The following is a 13217-nucleotide window of genomic DNA, read 5'->3' as shown; positions in this document are numbered from 1 at the left end:
TATATATATATATATATATATACAGTACAGACCAAAAGTTTGGACACATCTTCTCATTCAAAGAGTTTTTTTTATTTTCATGACTATGAAAATTGTAGAGTCACACTGAAGGCATCATAACTATGAATTAACACATGTGGAATTATATACATAACAAAAAAAGTGTGAAACACCTGAAAATATGTCATATTGTAGGTTCTTCAAAGTAGCCACCTTTTGCTTAGATTACTGCTTTGCACACTCTTGGCATTCTCTTGATGCCTACTTTGAAGAACCTACAATATGACATATTTTCAGTTCACTTTTTTGTTATGTATATAATTCGTAATGTAATATGTACATGTGTTCATTCATAGTTTGGATGCCTTCAGATCCTTTTTGTGGATCTTTTGTAGGAAAGGATTGATGGAGAATGGTGCACTGTGATGTCAGAGGTAACTTATCATGACAAGTTACCTCTGACATCACAGTGCACTATTCTCCATCAAGAGTATAAGCACACTGAACAGCAGTGGTCGTTCAGCATCACAACCTACCGAATAGCAGGTCATTCATCATTACACAACCTACAGAACAGCAGCTAGCAATTGACAGCAAGAATCACACACAATCAATTCTGAACCCAGTAAAGTTTAAGTGTTTTGAATCCTGTACAGTGTTTTTACTGACACGCTGGGGCATGTACGATCTCCTGATCAGCGCACACCAGATAGTAAAACTCCCTTAAAATTGGTCCTTCGAGCTAGATAGGGAAACGATGGGTTACTTAACGTAACCCCGGTTCTTTGATAACAGAGTGAGGTGTTTCACTATGGGAATCGCTTTGGGCGTGACCAACTACGGAAGCTCTAATGACACCACGTCTGTCTTGACAGACAGGTCGACCTGAGATCAGGCTCCGCCCCACCTTTATCCCTCAGGTCGACCCCTTCTAACATCATTGCAGCGAGATTTCTTCCCGTCCCCGTGCAAGGAGGGAAGTGCAGGTGAAACACCTCACTCTGTTATCAAAGAACCGGGGTTACGTTAAGTAACCCATCGTTCTCTTTCTAACTTCGCTCGGTGTTTCACTATGGGAGATATAGACTGCTCCCGGATTGCACAGGTCAATCACATAGGCTCAGAACGCCTGGCACTCAGCACTGCATGTGCCAAGGATGACTCAGACACATCTAGTCTATAAAACCGCACAAAGGTGTGCGGCGTGGCCCAGCCAGCTGCTGCACAAATATCCTGAACAGAGACACCCTTAAGCAGGGCCCATGATGTCGCCATCCTCTAGTAGAGTGGGCCCTCAGACCCGTGGGAGCCTGAGAACCACAGCATTCATACGCTATAGATATAGCCTCCACAATCCAGCGGGACAGCCGCTGACTCGACAACGGCTTCCCTTTGTGAGGGGTAGCCCAAGACACAAACAGCTGGTCCGATTTTCTGAAACCCGCTGTTCTTCTGACATACGTATGGAGGGCCCGCACCGGGCACAAGGAACTCAAGCCATCCTCCTCCTGAGGTGGGTGAAAAGCCGAAAGTTCCGTAACGGGACATCTATAAGAAGAATCCACCACCTTAGGCACGAACGCCGGGTTAGGCGAAGGAAACCTTCGTGAGTCCAGGGGCGAACTGTAGACAGGACGGACTGACAGATAGGGCTTGCAGCTCGCTCACACGCTTAGCAGTCACTAGAGCCACAAGCAGCACCGTCTTAAGAGAAAGAAATTTCAGCCCGACGCCATCCACCGGCTCGAAGGGGTGATGAGAAAGGGCTTCCAAAACCAAGGACAGGTCCCACTGAGGCACTAACTGCCGAGACACCAGCCTTATACAGCGTGCACCTTTCATAAACCGGCTAATCAAAGGGTGCCGACCGCAGGTTCGTCATTAAACCCGACGTGACATGCAGAAATAGCCGCCAGATACACTTTCAAAGTAGAAAAAGCTCTCCCTTTATCCAGCAAATCCTGGAGAAAACACAAAATGTCTCCCACAGAACACTGGAAAGAGACAATGTGACCGCGGCCACACCACTCCTCAAAAACCTGCCATTTATTGTCATAAAGCGTGCGAGTAGACGAGGCCCTGGCACTCTGGATAGTGTGTATAACCGACCGGGGCAAACCCGCTACACTCAAGTTCCACCTCTCACGGGCCAGGCCCAGAGAGCAATTCTGTCCGGGTGCGGATGATAAATCTCCCCGCCCGCCTGGGACAGAAGGTCCCTCCGTGGAGGGAGTGGCCAAGGCTGATCCGACAGTAGCTGAACTATTTCTGCGATCCAGTGCCTGGAAGCCCAACGTGGAGCTATCAGAATCAGTGACAAGCTGAGTTCTCTGACCCTGGCCAGGGTGGGGGAAATCAAGCTCAGTGGAGGAACGCAGAGAAGAACGTTTGGCCACGGGTGGGCTAACGCATCCACACCCAACGGTGCATCTTCGCCCTCAGAGAAAAGAACAGAGGACACTGAGCGTCATGAGGCGAGAGATCACGGCGGCCCGGCCGTATCTCTGCCATATCTGCTCCACCACCTGAGTGTGCAGTTTCCATTCCCGTACAGAGGGTTTCCTGGACAATAGATCTGCACCCTGTTCCATACGCCTGGAACATGAGTCGCCCTGATGGACAAAAACCTTGTGTCGCACCACATTATCAGTTTCCTCGCCAACTGATGCAGCTGGAGGGCGCACACCTCCCTGCCGGTTGATGTACGCAACCACTGTGGAATTGTCTGTTTTCACCAACACATGTCGGTCCTTTATAAAAGGCAGAAAGTGCTTCAGTGCCAGAAACACTGCCAACAACTCCAAGTAGTTTATATGTCTCGGGATCAGCTGTGGTGGCCACACGCGTTCACAGCTCTGCCCATAAGGGTCGCACCCCAGCCCTTCAAAGACGCGTCTGTCGTCATAGTAACTCATGACGACACCGCCCCAAGGGAATCCCGACCGAAGAGTCGCGGGCATCCCCATTGGCGGGCGCTAAGACGCACGAATGTGTTATTTTCACCGGCCGATTGAGATGACGTCGGGGACATAAGCGCAACCGCGCGACCCATCTCTGAAAATCTTTCATCATGAGAAGTCCCAGACGCACCACAGAAATCACTGAGGCCATTAAACCCAGCATTCGTAGGCACACTCGAACGGGACCATAGACCCAGCCCGAAACGGAGCGACACTGAATGAGAGATGCGATTCTCTCTCTGTCAGCGTGACTCGATAAGAGAGGGAATTTATACTGAGTCCCAGATATTCCGCGACCGCGCGGGACACAAGCGCTCTTTTCCTGTTTATTTTGAAACCCAAGCTGCAGAGATGAGTGACTACGCTCTCCGCATCTCTGACCGCTTGCTCCCTTGACGAGGAGCATATCAGATAATCGTCTATATAAGACAAAATCCGAATGCCGCTGTTTCTCAACGGCAAAAGAGCCGCCCACACACTTGCTGAAAGTTCTCGGAGCGAGAGACAGTCCGAACGGAATGGTTTGAAACTCGTAGGCAGTGCTTCTGTGCGCAAACCTCAAATATTTTCTGTGTGACGGTAAACGTCTATGTGAAAATATCGTCTGACAGATCGATCGTCACAAACCAATCGCTTGGACGGATCGACCGACAGAGTGCTTTGTGTGTCAACATTCTGAATGAATATTTTCTCAGGTGTCTGTTTAACACACGCAAATCCAAGATCGGACGGAGAGATGCGCCCTCTTCGGGATCACAAAGTACCGAGTAAAACCCTGACGGCTTTCCGCCTCGGAACAACTCTGATTGCCCTTTTGCTCAAAAGAGAGTCGATCTCGGTCGTTAGGACGCGAGCCGACTCCCCTTCGGCCACCGAGATCAACACACCGTTGAATCTGGGTGGTTTCATTGCAATTGAAGCCTGTATCCCCGTGAAACCGTGTTTAAAACCCACGAAGGAACCGCGCATGCGCGCCAATTGAAGAGGTGCGCAGAAAGGGAACCTGCGCGCACACAACTCTGGTCGCGCATTGATGACGTCACAACCGTCGCCGCGCAGGGCTTCGCTGACAGAGCGAGCGCGCCCTCCAGTGGTAAAACTGGGGGGGTGCACGCCAGGATCTCGGGATTTTCGCACACTATCGCCCTCGGCTGATCGCCTGGATGCGAAAGTGCCACATTTATTGTGTTTTGTATTGTTGTACACATCGCCCTCAGCCCGTGGCTTGGATGCGATGATGTCATCTTTATTGCGCAATCGTCCGAACTGGCGTGCGAGGGAACAAATGTGGGAGTGCTTGGTGACACTGAACATTTTCCTTAAGCCTCGAACTCGAGGAAAAACTAGAGAGGAAGCCCTTACGGAACTCAGAACGGGCTGTGTTCTCTTCTCCTTTCTTCGCCAGCGGAGAAAGGAGGACAAGAGAACATTCGCATGTTAGGTCGCACGCTTCTTCTTCCGCTCCTCGGGGTGGGGCGGACGGTTTTTAGCCGCCGCGCCGCAAATGAATGCTTTCCCACGGTCCCGATCCATCCGATCTCGGACGTTGACCAGCTTGCTGTCCGCCGAGAGTCGATCTTGAGCTCCTAGCGTATCGGTCTTCCCCTCACAGCCGCGGCTGTGGCAAAACCCGTCGCGCTGGCTGAGGGGCGTGCTCTGAGACAGCTTACGAGGCAAACAGAGGTTGAATGCTTCGTCCTCCTGTTTCCTGAGAGTGCTGGTTTCTCTCATCTTCTAGAGCAGGACCGAACAGACCTTTAGCGGGTCGTAGGCAGCATCCATGACGTCCGCTTTCTGTGTGTCACCCAAGCCTGACAGGTTGAGCCACAACGCCTCTCACCTGACACAGCCAAACCCATCACACAGCCGCAGCCCTGAACTGCGCCTCGTGAAGAGCGGAGAATTAGGTCGCTCACCACACAGATCTCGCCCCAAAGTACCGGGTTCGGTACTCCGTGTCGAGCTGTCGTCCCATCTCCTCTAAAATCTCCGCCTGGTACGCGGACAGCAAAGTCACCGCGTTTAACGAGCACACTGACTGCGCTGCGTATTTGTACACCCTCTGATGGATGGACGCCGTCAATCTCTCGATTTTCCCAGGCAGCGCAATTTGAGAGGAGGCAGATATGGAACGCCGATTCGGATGGAGGTGATAAGCCACTGAAGGCTCCACGGCTGGGGTCCGCCAACCCCAGCTCTTCCATCCCTTGAATCTCCAGCTTGAGCACCCTTTGCGGGAAGCTTGCTTTTGAAGGGCTGGACCAGTAGCGAGACATTTCCTTCATGCAAGCTGGCACGGCGGGCAGGAGCTGTCTAGCGGCGGGTTGAGCAGGCGGCAGCCTTTTCCCGTCGTAAAGGTCTCTCACAGCTCCCTCCGCGTCCTGGGCCGTGGGCCAAGCTAGTCCTAGCCGCGCGGCTCGTTTGCATACCTCGTGCAGGTTACCTTCGGCCTGTGAGGTTGCATCGCCCGCGCTCTGGGGTCTCGACTGTTGGGCCGGAAGGGACCACTGTCGCCCTCATCCTCGCCCTCCATATCCAAGTCGAGGAGGTCTGAGTTCGCGTCTGCGTCCTCGCCGCACGGTCGCTCCTCATCCTCCGCGAGGAGGTTATCAAACAGAGGCGGCATGACCGCGATTCGCCTCCATCAGGTCCGCCCAGCTCGTGGAAGCTCGCGGCTGATGTTCGACGACCGTAGACCTCACGGCGGCGCCCGGACAGACACGGGTCCTGTTGGTTAGCCACCGCTACTCTCAGCCGTCTCTCCAGATGTCTCACCGGCAGCGACGCGCAGTGAGCGCATGCTTGAGGGTCCGCGAGCGACGTTTGAGCGTGCTTCGGGCCCATGCACGTGATGCACATCGGGTGAGGGTCCCTGCCCGAGATGGTCGCCCACATGATGATGGACACGGGCGGATACAACCTCCTGATCTTCGACTCATTCCCTTTGGTGGGGGATGATCGAGACATGGCTGAGTACGGTTAATATTAGACTCGTCACAACACGTTAGTCCGCTGATGTTTGCAGGGTAGTTAGCCCTCCGAAGGCTTCGCCTTGACGCGCTAAGCCTGCAATAGCTTGACGCTACTACGTCCCTACCGTGTAATTTAATACCCAGCAGGTGGAATAGGAATAGCTCGCCTCCACGCAGACGCTATTCCGTGATGTCGCTCAGCACGATTCCGTACGACTGACCTCGCTCGTGGCGGAATCCAATGACGCCCGCACGATGAACAGTTGCGAAACCAGCCGAGAACAGGAAGTGCTGAGAGAGCTAAGTGTAGTCCCTCACGGGAAGAAAGCGCGAATGATGTTAGAAGGGGTCGACCTGAGGGATAAAGGTGGGGCGGAGCCTGATCTCAGGTCGACCTGTCTGTCAAGACAGACGTGGTGTCATTAGAGCTTCCGTAGTTGGTCACGCCCAAAGCGATTCCCATAGTGAAACACCGAGCGAAGTTAGAAAGAGAACCTTCCTAACACGTGCTCATTTATACACTGCACAAAGCTTTGTTATTCATTTGTTGTACTTTAACAGCTTCTGCACGCTGCTGTTTGCACTTCTGGTAGATGCTACACTGCATTTCGTTGCTGTCTACATGTACTATACAATGACAATAAAGTTGTATGCATTATTGTTAAAATTATTAAACCTTCCAACAGTGTGTAATGAAAAAGAAAAAGTATAAACCATGAACATAACTATAAAAATTATATATATATATATATATATATATATAAATATATATATATATATATATATATATATATATATATATATATATATATATATATAAAACGATTTATATTTACTTTACGTTTCATTACACAGAGCATGCGCACTGTAGAAAAGATATGCGCATGCGCGGAACAGTAACAACCCCCTCTCCCCGCCCCGCCATGTTAGATGCGGAAGTTAACTGTCATATGACTGAAAAGAAAAGCTAAAATGTTGCTAATCCGTGGATGACAACTTTTACCAGATGGTAAATACATTCTTAAAAACCCTGCACTAAAAAGATTATTGATTTTTTTATAAAGGTGTGTTTTTAATTAGCTGGGTTTCCTGTTATACATGTAACTGTTTTATCTGTGCACTTGCTAACGTTATTTAGAACAGAAAAGAGGCATGGGGATTCAGAGTGCAGTTGTGTGTTCGAGTGTTTTTTCCTGATATTTGAGTTAATGTTTTTCTTTGCCTGCAGTTTGTAGGTTGCTTCGTAGGTTGTACAATTTAAATATATAAAATAAACTGCGTGTCAGGGTAAAACTGATCCCAATAGGTCTAATTTGAGAATATAATGCACAGTGTAGGTTGTAGATTCAGGTTCTTTTATACTATGTAGTGCACATATAAAGGAAGTATGGAGTCGTTTAGGATTGTGCATGTTTTACTTTCAACGTCTGTGAAAAAAGTAGTCTTTTCTTGCTTTCTTCGGAAGCACTATACTGAATCTGTAGTGATTTAAGGCTTGTGTGTGTGTGTGTGTGTGTGTGTGTGTGTGAGTTAGAAAGTTTCACTCTCACCAGATGGACTCTTTGTCTCTGTACAGTTGATATAAATAGCCTGATTTTTCCCTAACCTTTAGATTGAATCTGTTTCTGCTAGAGATGGAGGAGATAAGAATGTCTCCTGATTACAACTGGTTTCGAAGCTCAGTGCCTCTCAAAAGAGTAAGTATTAGTAACTTTATGTTGGTTAGAATATTTAATTTCACATTCAATCTCCATAATTGTTCCTACGGTTAATAATCATAATATATTACAGTGTTGTCTTCACAGTTTCTTCCAAGTTGCTTGCTTTAGTCATACCTTTTACCATGTGATAGTCTTGTGATTCACCAACTTCAGCAATGTGACTTTGTCCTGCCTGCTGCGTTTAGATTATTGTGGACGATGATGACAGCAAAGTCTGGTCGCTGTATGACGCCGGGCCGAAGAGCATCAGGTGCCCCATCGTCTTCCTTCCTCCTGTGAGCGGCACAGCTGAAGTTTTCTTCCAGCAAGTGTTGGCTCTTACTGGCTGGGGATATCGTGTCATTTCGGTAAGATCCGAATAGCCAATGTATAATTAAATCTGACGCACCGGTGTGTGGGTTATATTAAAGTTGTTTTGAAGAATTTCATGAAATGTCATTCTGTACTGGAGGTCTTTGAATACAATTGACTTTTTCTGTGATTTGAAAAGACAGTGAGATAATGAGTTGTCATAGTGGTGTCAAGTGACTGAAGAGGAATGAAGAAGTAAATACAGGAAACACCTGGGCATAAGGGAGGCCTTTTTCAGAGCTTACACACACAGATACCAGAAAAAAATGAAAACTTTTCTCAATAATGTGATAATAGTAATGAAGAGAGGTGTGATTTTCAGATTTATCTTTTTGCAGATTTATTTAATCATAACTGTCTCCTAATTAAAAGTTTCTGATTCATAAATATTGAACACACTTACTATTGTGTCCTCTTGAACTTATTTTTTGGTCTATCACTTCATGCTAGCAGCAAAGTTTAGTCATGTAATTTTTTTCTTTGGTGGACAGTAACAAAGTTAATTCATTACTGTACTTTAGTATCTTTTTCAAGTATCTGTAATTTACTGAATTAAGTATTTACATTTCAAAGTCAAATATCTCTTAACTTTTTACTTGTTTGCAAAATCAGTCGTTACCTTTTATTTATAATTGGATTAAGACGTACCTGGTCAAGCACACAGCAAGCCAAAAGAAGCTGACTTGTTTTGATTGCTGCTTGGTGGTATCTACTTAGCACCAGCATACAGTTTAGCATCAGTTCAACAGCAAGCAGAACATTTTGATATGAATAAATGATAGAAGAAACTAACCCAGCCATTATGGTTGCACAAGCCATTGCACTATTAGTGCCGGGCCCAAGCCCAGATAAACGGGGAGGGTTGCCTTAGGAAGGACAACCAGAATTTCATACCGGATCAGTCGAGGCCCGGGTTACCAACGACCGCCACAGATATCATTAGCCAACAGGGTACTGGTTGAAATTGGGCTACTGTTGGCCGAAGGAGGAGAAGGAGAGCGAGAAGCCAATAGTATGGAGACGGATGATCCGCTGTGGCGACCCCTAACGGGAGCAGCCGAAAGAAGTAGAAAAAAAATTATAGAAGAAATTCCTGACTCTAACTTGCCACAACACCTATTGCCTTATTTGTGTGCTTTGTTTTATTTATTTATTTAAAAAAAAATTTTAAGTAGTCGAAAAGAGGTTTTGGGCTCATTGTAATCAGTGTTTGACAGATTCATATCATTCTATTATTAGATTGTTGTGCTAAGAGTCACCTTCAGAGTCTTTTCACATAAACTGAGTTGAATAAGTGAGAATATTGTGACATTATTATAGAAACATTATAGCCATAATGAATCATAGTACTTTGGATACTTAAGTACATTTGAAGGCAAATACTTTTGTATTTTTACTCAAGTAAAAATTTTTTTTTAAATTATTTTAATATAAACATTTTACTTTGACTGGATGATTGTTACCGAGTGCATCTATACTTTTACTCAAGTACATGGTTTGTGTACTTCGTCCACCGCTGAACTTGTTATATCTATGCTGCAGCTCCAGTACCCAGTCTATTGGGATCTTTTGGAATTTTGTGATGGATTTAAGAAACTTCTAGACCACTTGCAACTAGACAAGGTTAGTTCAGTTTTCTTTAATATCAACAAACTATCTAAGAAACCCCCCACTTACAGTCACATACAGTATACTGATCCTGTTTCTTTTCAACTAGGTGCACCTGTTTGGTGCTTCCCTGGGTGGATTTCTTGCTCAGAAATTTGCAGAAGTCACACACAAATCACCTAGAGTACATTCTCTGATCCTTTGCAATTCATTCAGTGATACGTCTATTTTCAACCAAACATGGACTGCTAACAGGTAGTAACACACAAAAAAAAAGTCCTGCACTTTTTTAATACTTTATTGAAAATGTTATACTTTTTTTATTCTTTTTTTTAAGACCCATGCTTTTCCTCACTTTTTTCTTTCTTAGTTTCTGGTTGATGCCAGCCTTTATGCTTAAGAAGATTGTTCTTGGGAACTTTGCTAAAGGACCTGTTGATCCCAAAATGGCAGATGCTATTGACTTTATGGTGGACAGAGTGAGTAATTAATATTCATGAATACATTTTGTTGAGGTAGTTTCAGGTCTTTGGAGCCGTGGAGTAGATTTAAAAGGGAACCACACAGCGGAATGGTAATATAAGTAGTTATAGTTAATAATAATTGTAAATGAATCTAAAATCTAAATGTATTCAATACATACACTGACCAGGCAAAACATGAGTGGTGAGGTGAATAACGCCGTTTATCTCTTCATCATGACACCTGTTAGTGTGTGGGATATGTTAGGCAGGAAGTATACATTTTGTCCTCAAAGTTGTTGTGTTAGATGCAGGAACAATGGGCAAGCGTAAGGATTTAAAGGAGTTTGATGATGGCCAAATTGTGTTGGCTAGAGCATCTCCAAAACTGCAGCTCTTGTGTGATGTTCCAGTATGCAGTAGTCAGTATCTATCAAAAGTGGTCAAAAGAAGGAACAGTGGTGAACCGGGTGAACAGGGTCATGGGCTTTTGAAGCTCCAATTGCTGAAGAAGTTAATGCTGTTTATGCTCGACAGGTCAGAACTGTTTTGTGGGCAAAAGAGGACCAACACAATATTAGGCGGGTGGTCATAATGTTATGTCTGTCAGTGTAAAATTTTATATAATAGGATTTCAGCTTTTCTTGTTATTAACATCCAGATCTGTTTAACAACTTTAGAAGCCCATCCAATCTTTAGGTAAGCAAAAGTATTGGAACAGATAGCCCTAAAGTAATTAAGTAGTATCCCAGCTTAATATTTGGCTGCAAGTCCCTTGTTTGCTGTTCAGTCTACTCTTTAGAAAGTGAGATGCTGATAGTTTTAAGGTCTCCGTTGTTAAAGGTCTGCTGGCTGATTCGGCCAGATTAAAAACATACCATTATGTACCTCTGACGATTTTTATTGTTGTGTTGCCAGACAAATTATTTCTGTAGATTTATGAATTCATTCTGCTGCCACCATCATGAGTTCCATCATCACTCATGATCGATGACTTTGTATGCTTTGGATCATGAACAGATCCCTTCTCTCCCCCACTCTTGTTTTAATATTTTCTATGGATTCGCTCAAAAGGTTCCATGTTTTAGTTAACACAGACATGTAACTATTAGGAAATGAAAGCTTGTATTCATCGCTTGATCTCCAACCCAAATGCACTCAGTTTACAGAACAAAATAAAAGAACTGATCTTGCTCTTTCAAGACTTTTCTCTGTAGGTTTACTGTGTAGAGTGTCCATTCCGTTATCAAAATTGAATCAGTTTTAGTGTTATGCTTGTTTCATGGTCTTAAATGTGAATACTTAGATATTTGTTAAAGAGAGCTTTTTTTTTTACAGTGCTTAGTGCAAAATCAGCCCATGCTTGGCTTAGGGTGACGAAATGCTGTCTTTGTGTGCTTGTATATTCAGCTGGAGAGCCTGAACCAGAGTGAACTGGCATCCCGGCTCACGCTGAACTGCCAAAACTCCTACATCGAGCCTCATAAAATAAAGGATGTTTCAGTCACCATTATGGATGTAGGTTTTTACCTCTTCACATATTTACCTAATTAACCACTGCACTTGAGTTGCTTGTTCACATCATACCGCATACTTGTATGTGTCAAGTCATGCTGTTGGGTTTTCAGGTATTTGATCAGAGTGCTCTTTCAAATGAGGCAAAGGAGGAAATGTATAAACTGTACCCTAATGCCCGGAGGGCTCACCTCAAAACTGGCGGCAACTTTCCCTACCTTTGTCGAAGCGCCGAAGTTAACCTTTACATCCAAGTGAGTGATTTATATGTTGCAATATAAGGAGCAAGCATATCTGGACTACTGTATTCTTATCGTTTTTATCCCTGCATTTTTTGCCCCATAGATACACCTACGTCAGTTTCATGGGACAAGATACGCTGCAATCAACCCCGCTATGGTCAGTGCAGAGGAGCTTGAAGTCCAAAAGAGCAATTTGAATAACATCAGAGAAAGTGATGATGAATCATAAGAAGACCCCATTTCCCCCACTTTCCCAGACCCACAGCCTACACTGAGCCGATTACAGAAGCTTTGACTCTTTGTCAGTCCTACAAATCACATGCCGGGGGAAAAAAAAAAAATCTTTTGGCCTCACATTTTTCTACAACGGATTCAATCAAAATGACGAACTAAAAAGAGCCTATTTTTGCTTTCCAGAAACAATATTTTGATATGTATTATGACTGTAAATAATTTAAGACTTGGGACATGTTTCACAGGATGCCATTTTGAGCTGGTTGCCTTATGCCTTGTATTCAAAAGCTCTTGCCTCTTGTATTTTCTTTGTTTTCTGCTTTTGTTTTATTACTGTAACTCATGCACTGATTAAAGGTAGACCCTGCAAATCTCAAAGTTTAGGAGAATTGAACAAAGATGTATATTGACAATTGTGTTAGAAGGCGTAAAGATTTACAGAATGCATAATGTTATGCATAATGTTAGCTGATTGGACAACTCATGCTTGATGTACTCTTTTTTTTTTTTTTTTTTTTTTTTGTTTGTTTTGTACTGGAGCTGGATATTTAATGTAGCATATATATATCATAATATGGCTAAACATTTGTCTTGGCCCAGGTTTTCTGTAAATCTCTCAAATTTTCTTAATTCTCACTTATTTAATAGTGTGGATTTGGTCGCCATGGTTACGGTAATAGGACACACCACAGCCTCTTGAAATTTGTCGAGAAATGTGTAGGATAATTGTGCATTAAGTGGGGAAAAATAGTTATTCAAAACTTATAGAAAACACTTGGTGAGAGACTGCAATTTCTGGTTTAAGCTTGTAGCTCCAGTGCAAAGTGAATATCTTGTTAGGATTTTGATGAACAATTCCTTCGAATGATTTGCATTGGTTTGAAATGATCTATTTGAGGAATCATTTCGAACATGGCTTTAATTCACTGTGAACATAGTAATTTACATTTATATAAGCTTTATCAGCAATGGGAAGAAAAAGTGTCAGATAGGGTGTGTAAAAAAACAAACAAAAACAAAACAACCATCAAGAAACCTCTGAAGCAGAAAACTTGAATCCGAAGCGTCCTAAATTAGTTATTGTGAAAGTATTTTGCTTTCACCTACACACAGGCTCAATTGTTAGCAAGGGTTTTTTTTCCCGTTGTGATGA

The 13217-nt window shown here is 44.4% G+C and overlaps 1 protein-coding gene and 1 pseudogene across 3 annotated transcripts; one reads left to right on the top strand and one right to left on the bottom strand.

Annotated features, from left to right (window-relative positions):
• Nucleotides 1–1059: 1059 nt before the first annotated feature.
• On the bottom strand, nt 1060–2966 carry LOC124391195 (annotated as a pseudogene).
• Nucleotides 2967–6845: 3879 nt separating this feature from the next.
• spg21 (SPG21 abhydrolase domain containing, maspardin) lies at nt 6846–12435 on the top strand. 3 transcript variants are annotated; one of them, XM_046858481.1, is made up of 9 exons: nt 6846–6941; nt 7545–7629; nt 7839–8000; nt 9547–9627; nt 9722–9867; nt 9983–10091; nt 11484–11591; nt 11702–11842; nt 11934–12435. In XM_046858481.1, exons 2-9 carry the CDS (start codon nt 7567–7569, stop codon nt 12057–12059), a joined length of 936 nt encoding a protein of 311 aa, XP_046714437.1. In that variant the 5' UTR covers nt 6846–6941; nt 7545–7566; the 3' UTR covers nt 12060–12435. The 3 variants fall into 3 exon arrangements, with proteins under 3 accessions (XP_046714437.1, XP_046714436.1, XP_046714438.1); XM_046858480.1 differs by having other exon boundaries at nt 6849–6941; nt 7565–7629; XM_046858482.1 differs by having other exon boundaries at nt 6866–6996; nt 7565–7629.
• Nucleotides 12436–13217: the final 782 nt, after the last annotated feature.

The sequence above is a fragment of the Silurus meridionalis genome, chromosome 9 (assembly GCF_014805685.1).
Source record: "Silurus meridionalis isolate SWU-2019-XX chromosome 9, ASM1480568v1, whole genome shotgun sequence".
NCBI classification, from domain to species: domain Eukaryota; kingdom Metazoa; phylum Chordata; class Actinopteri; order Siluriformes; family Siluridae; genus Silurus; species Silurus meridionalis.
The sequence above is the reverse complement of the archived record's forward strand: the minus strand, read 5'-3'. Positions and strand labels throughout refer to the sequence as shown.

What these genes read in the sequence shown, in the direction of transcription:
- spg21 (XM_046858481.1), top strand. Translation starts at nt 7,567, where the DNA reads ATGGAGGAGATAAGAATGTCTCCTGATTACAACTGGTTTCGAAGCTCA. An exon ending in TTGACTTTATGGTGGACAGA is followed by an intron (nt 10,092 to 11,483) that starts GTGAGTAATTAA and finishes TTGTATATTCAG; the next exon opens with CTGGAGAGCCTGAACCAGAG. An exon ending in TTTCAGTCACCATTATGGAT is followed by an intron (nt 11,592 to 11,701) that starts GTAGGTTTTTAC and finishes TTGGGTTTTCAG; the next exon opens with GTATTTGATCAGAGTGCTCT.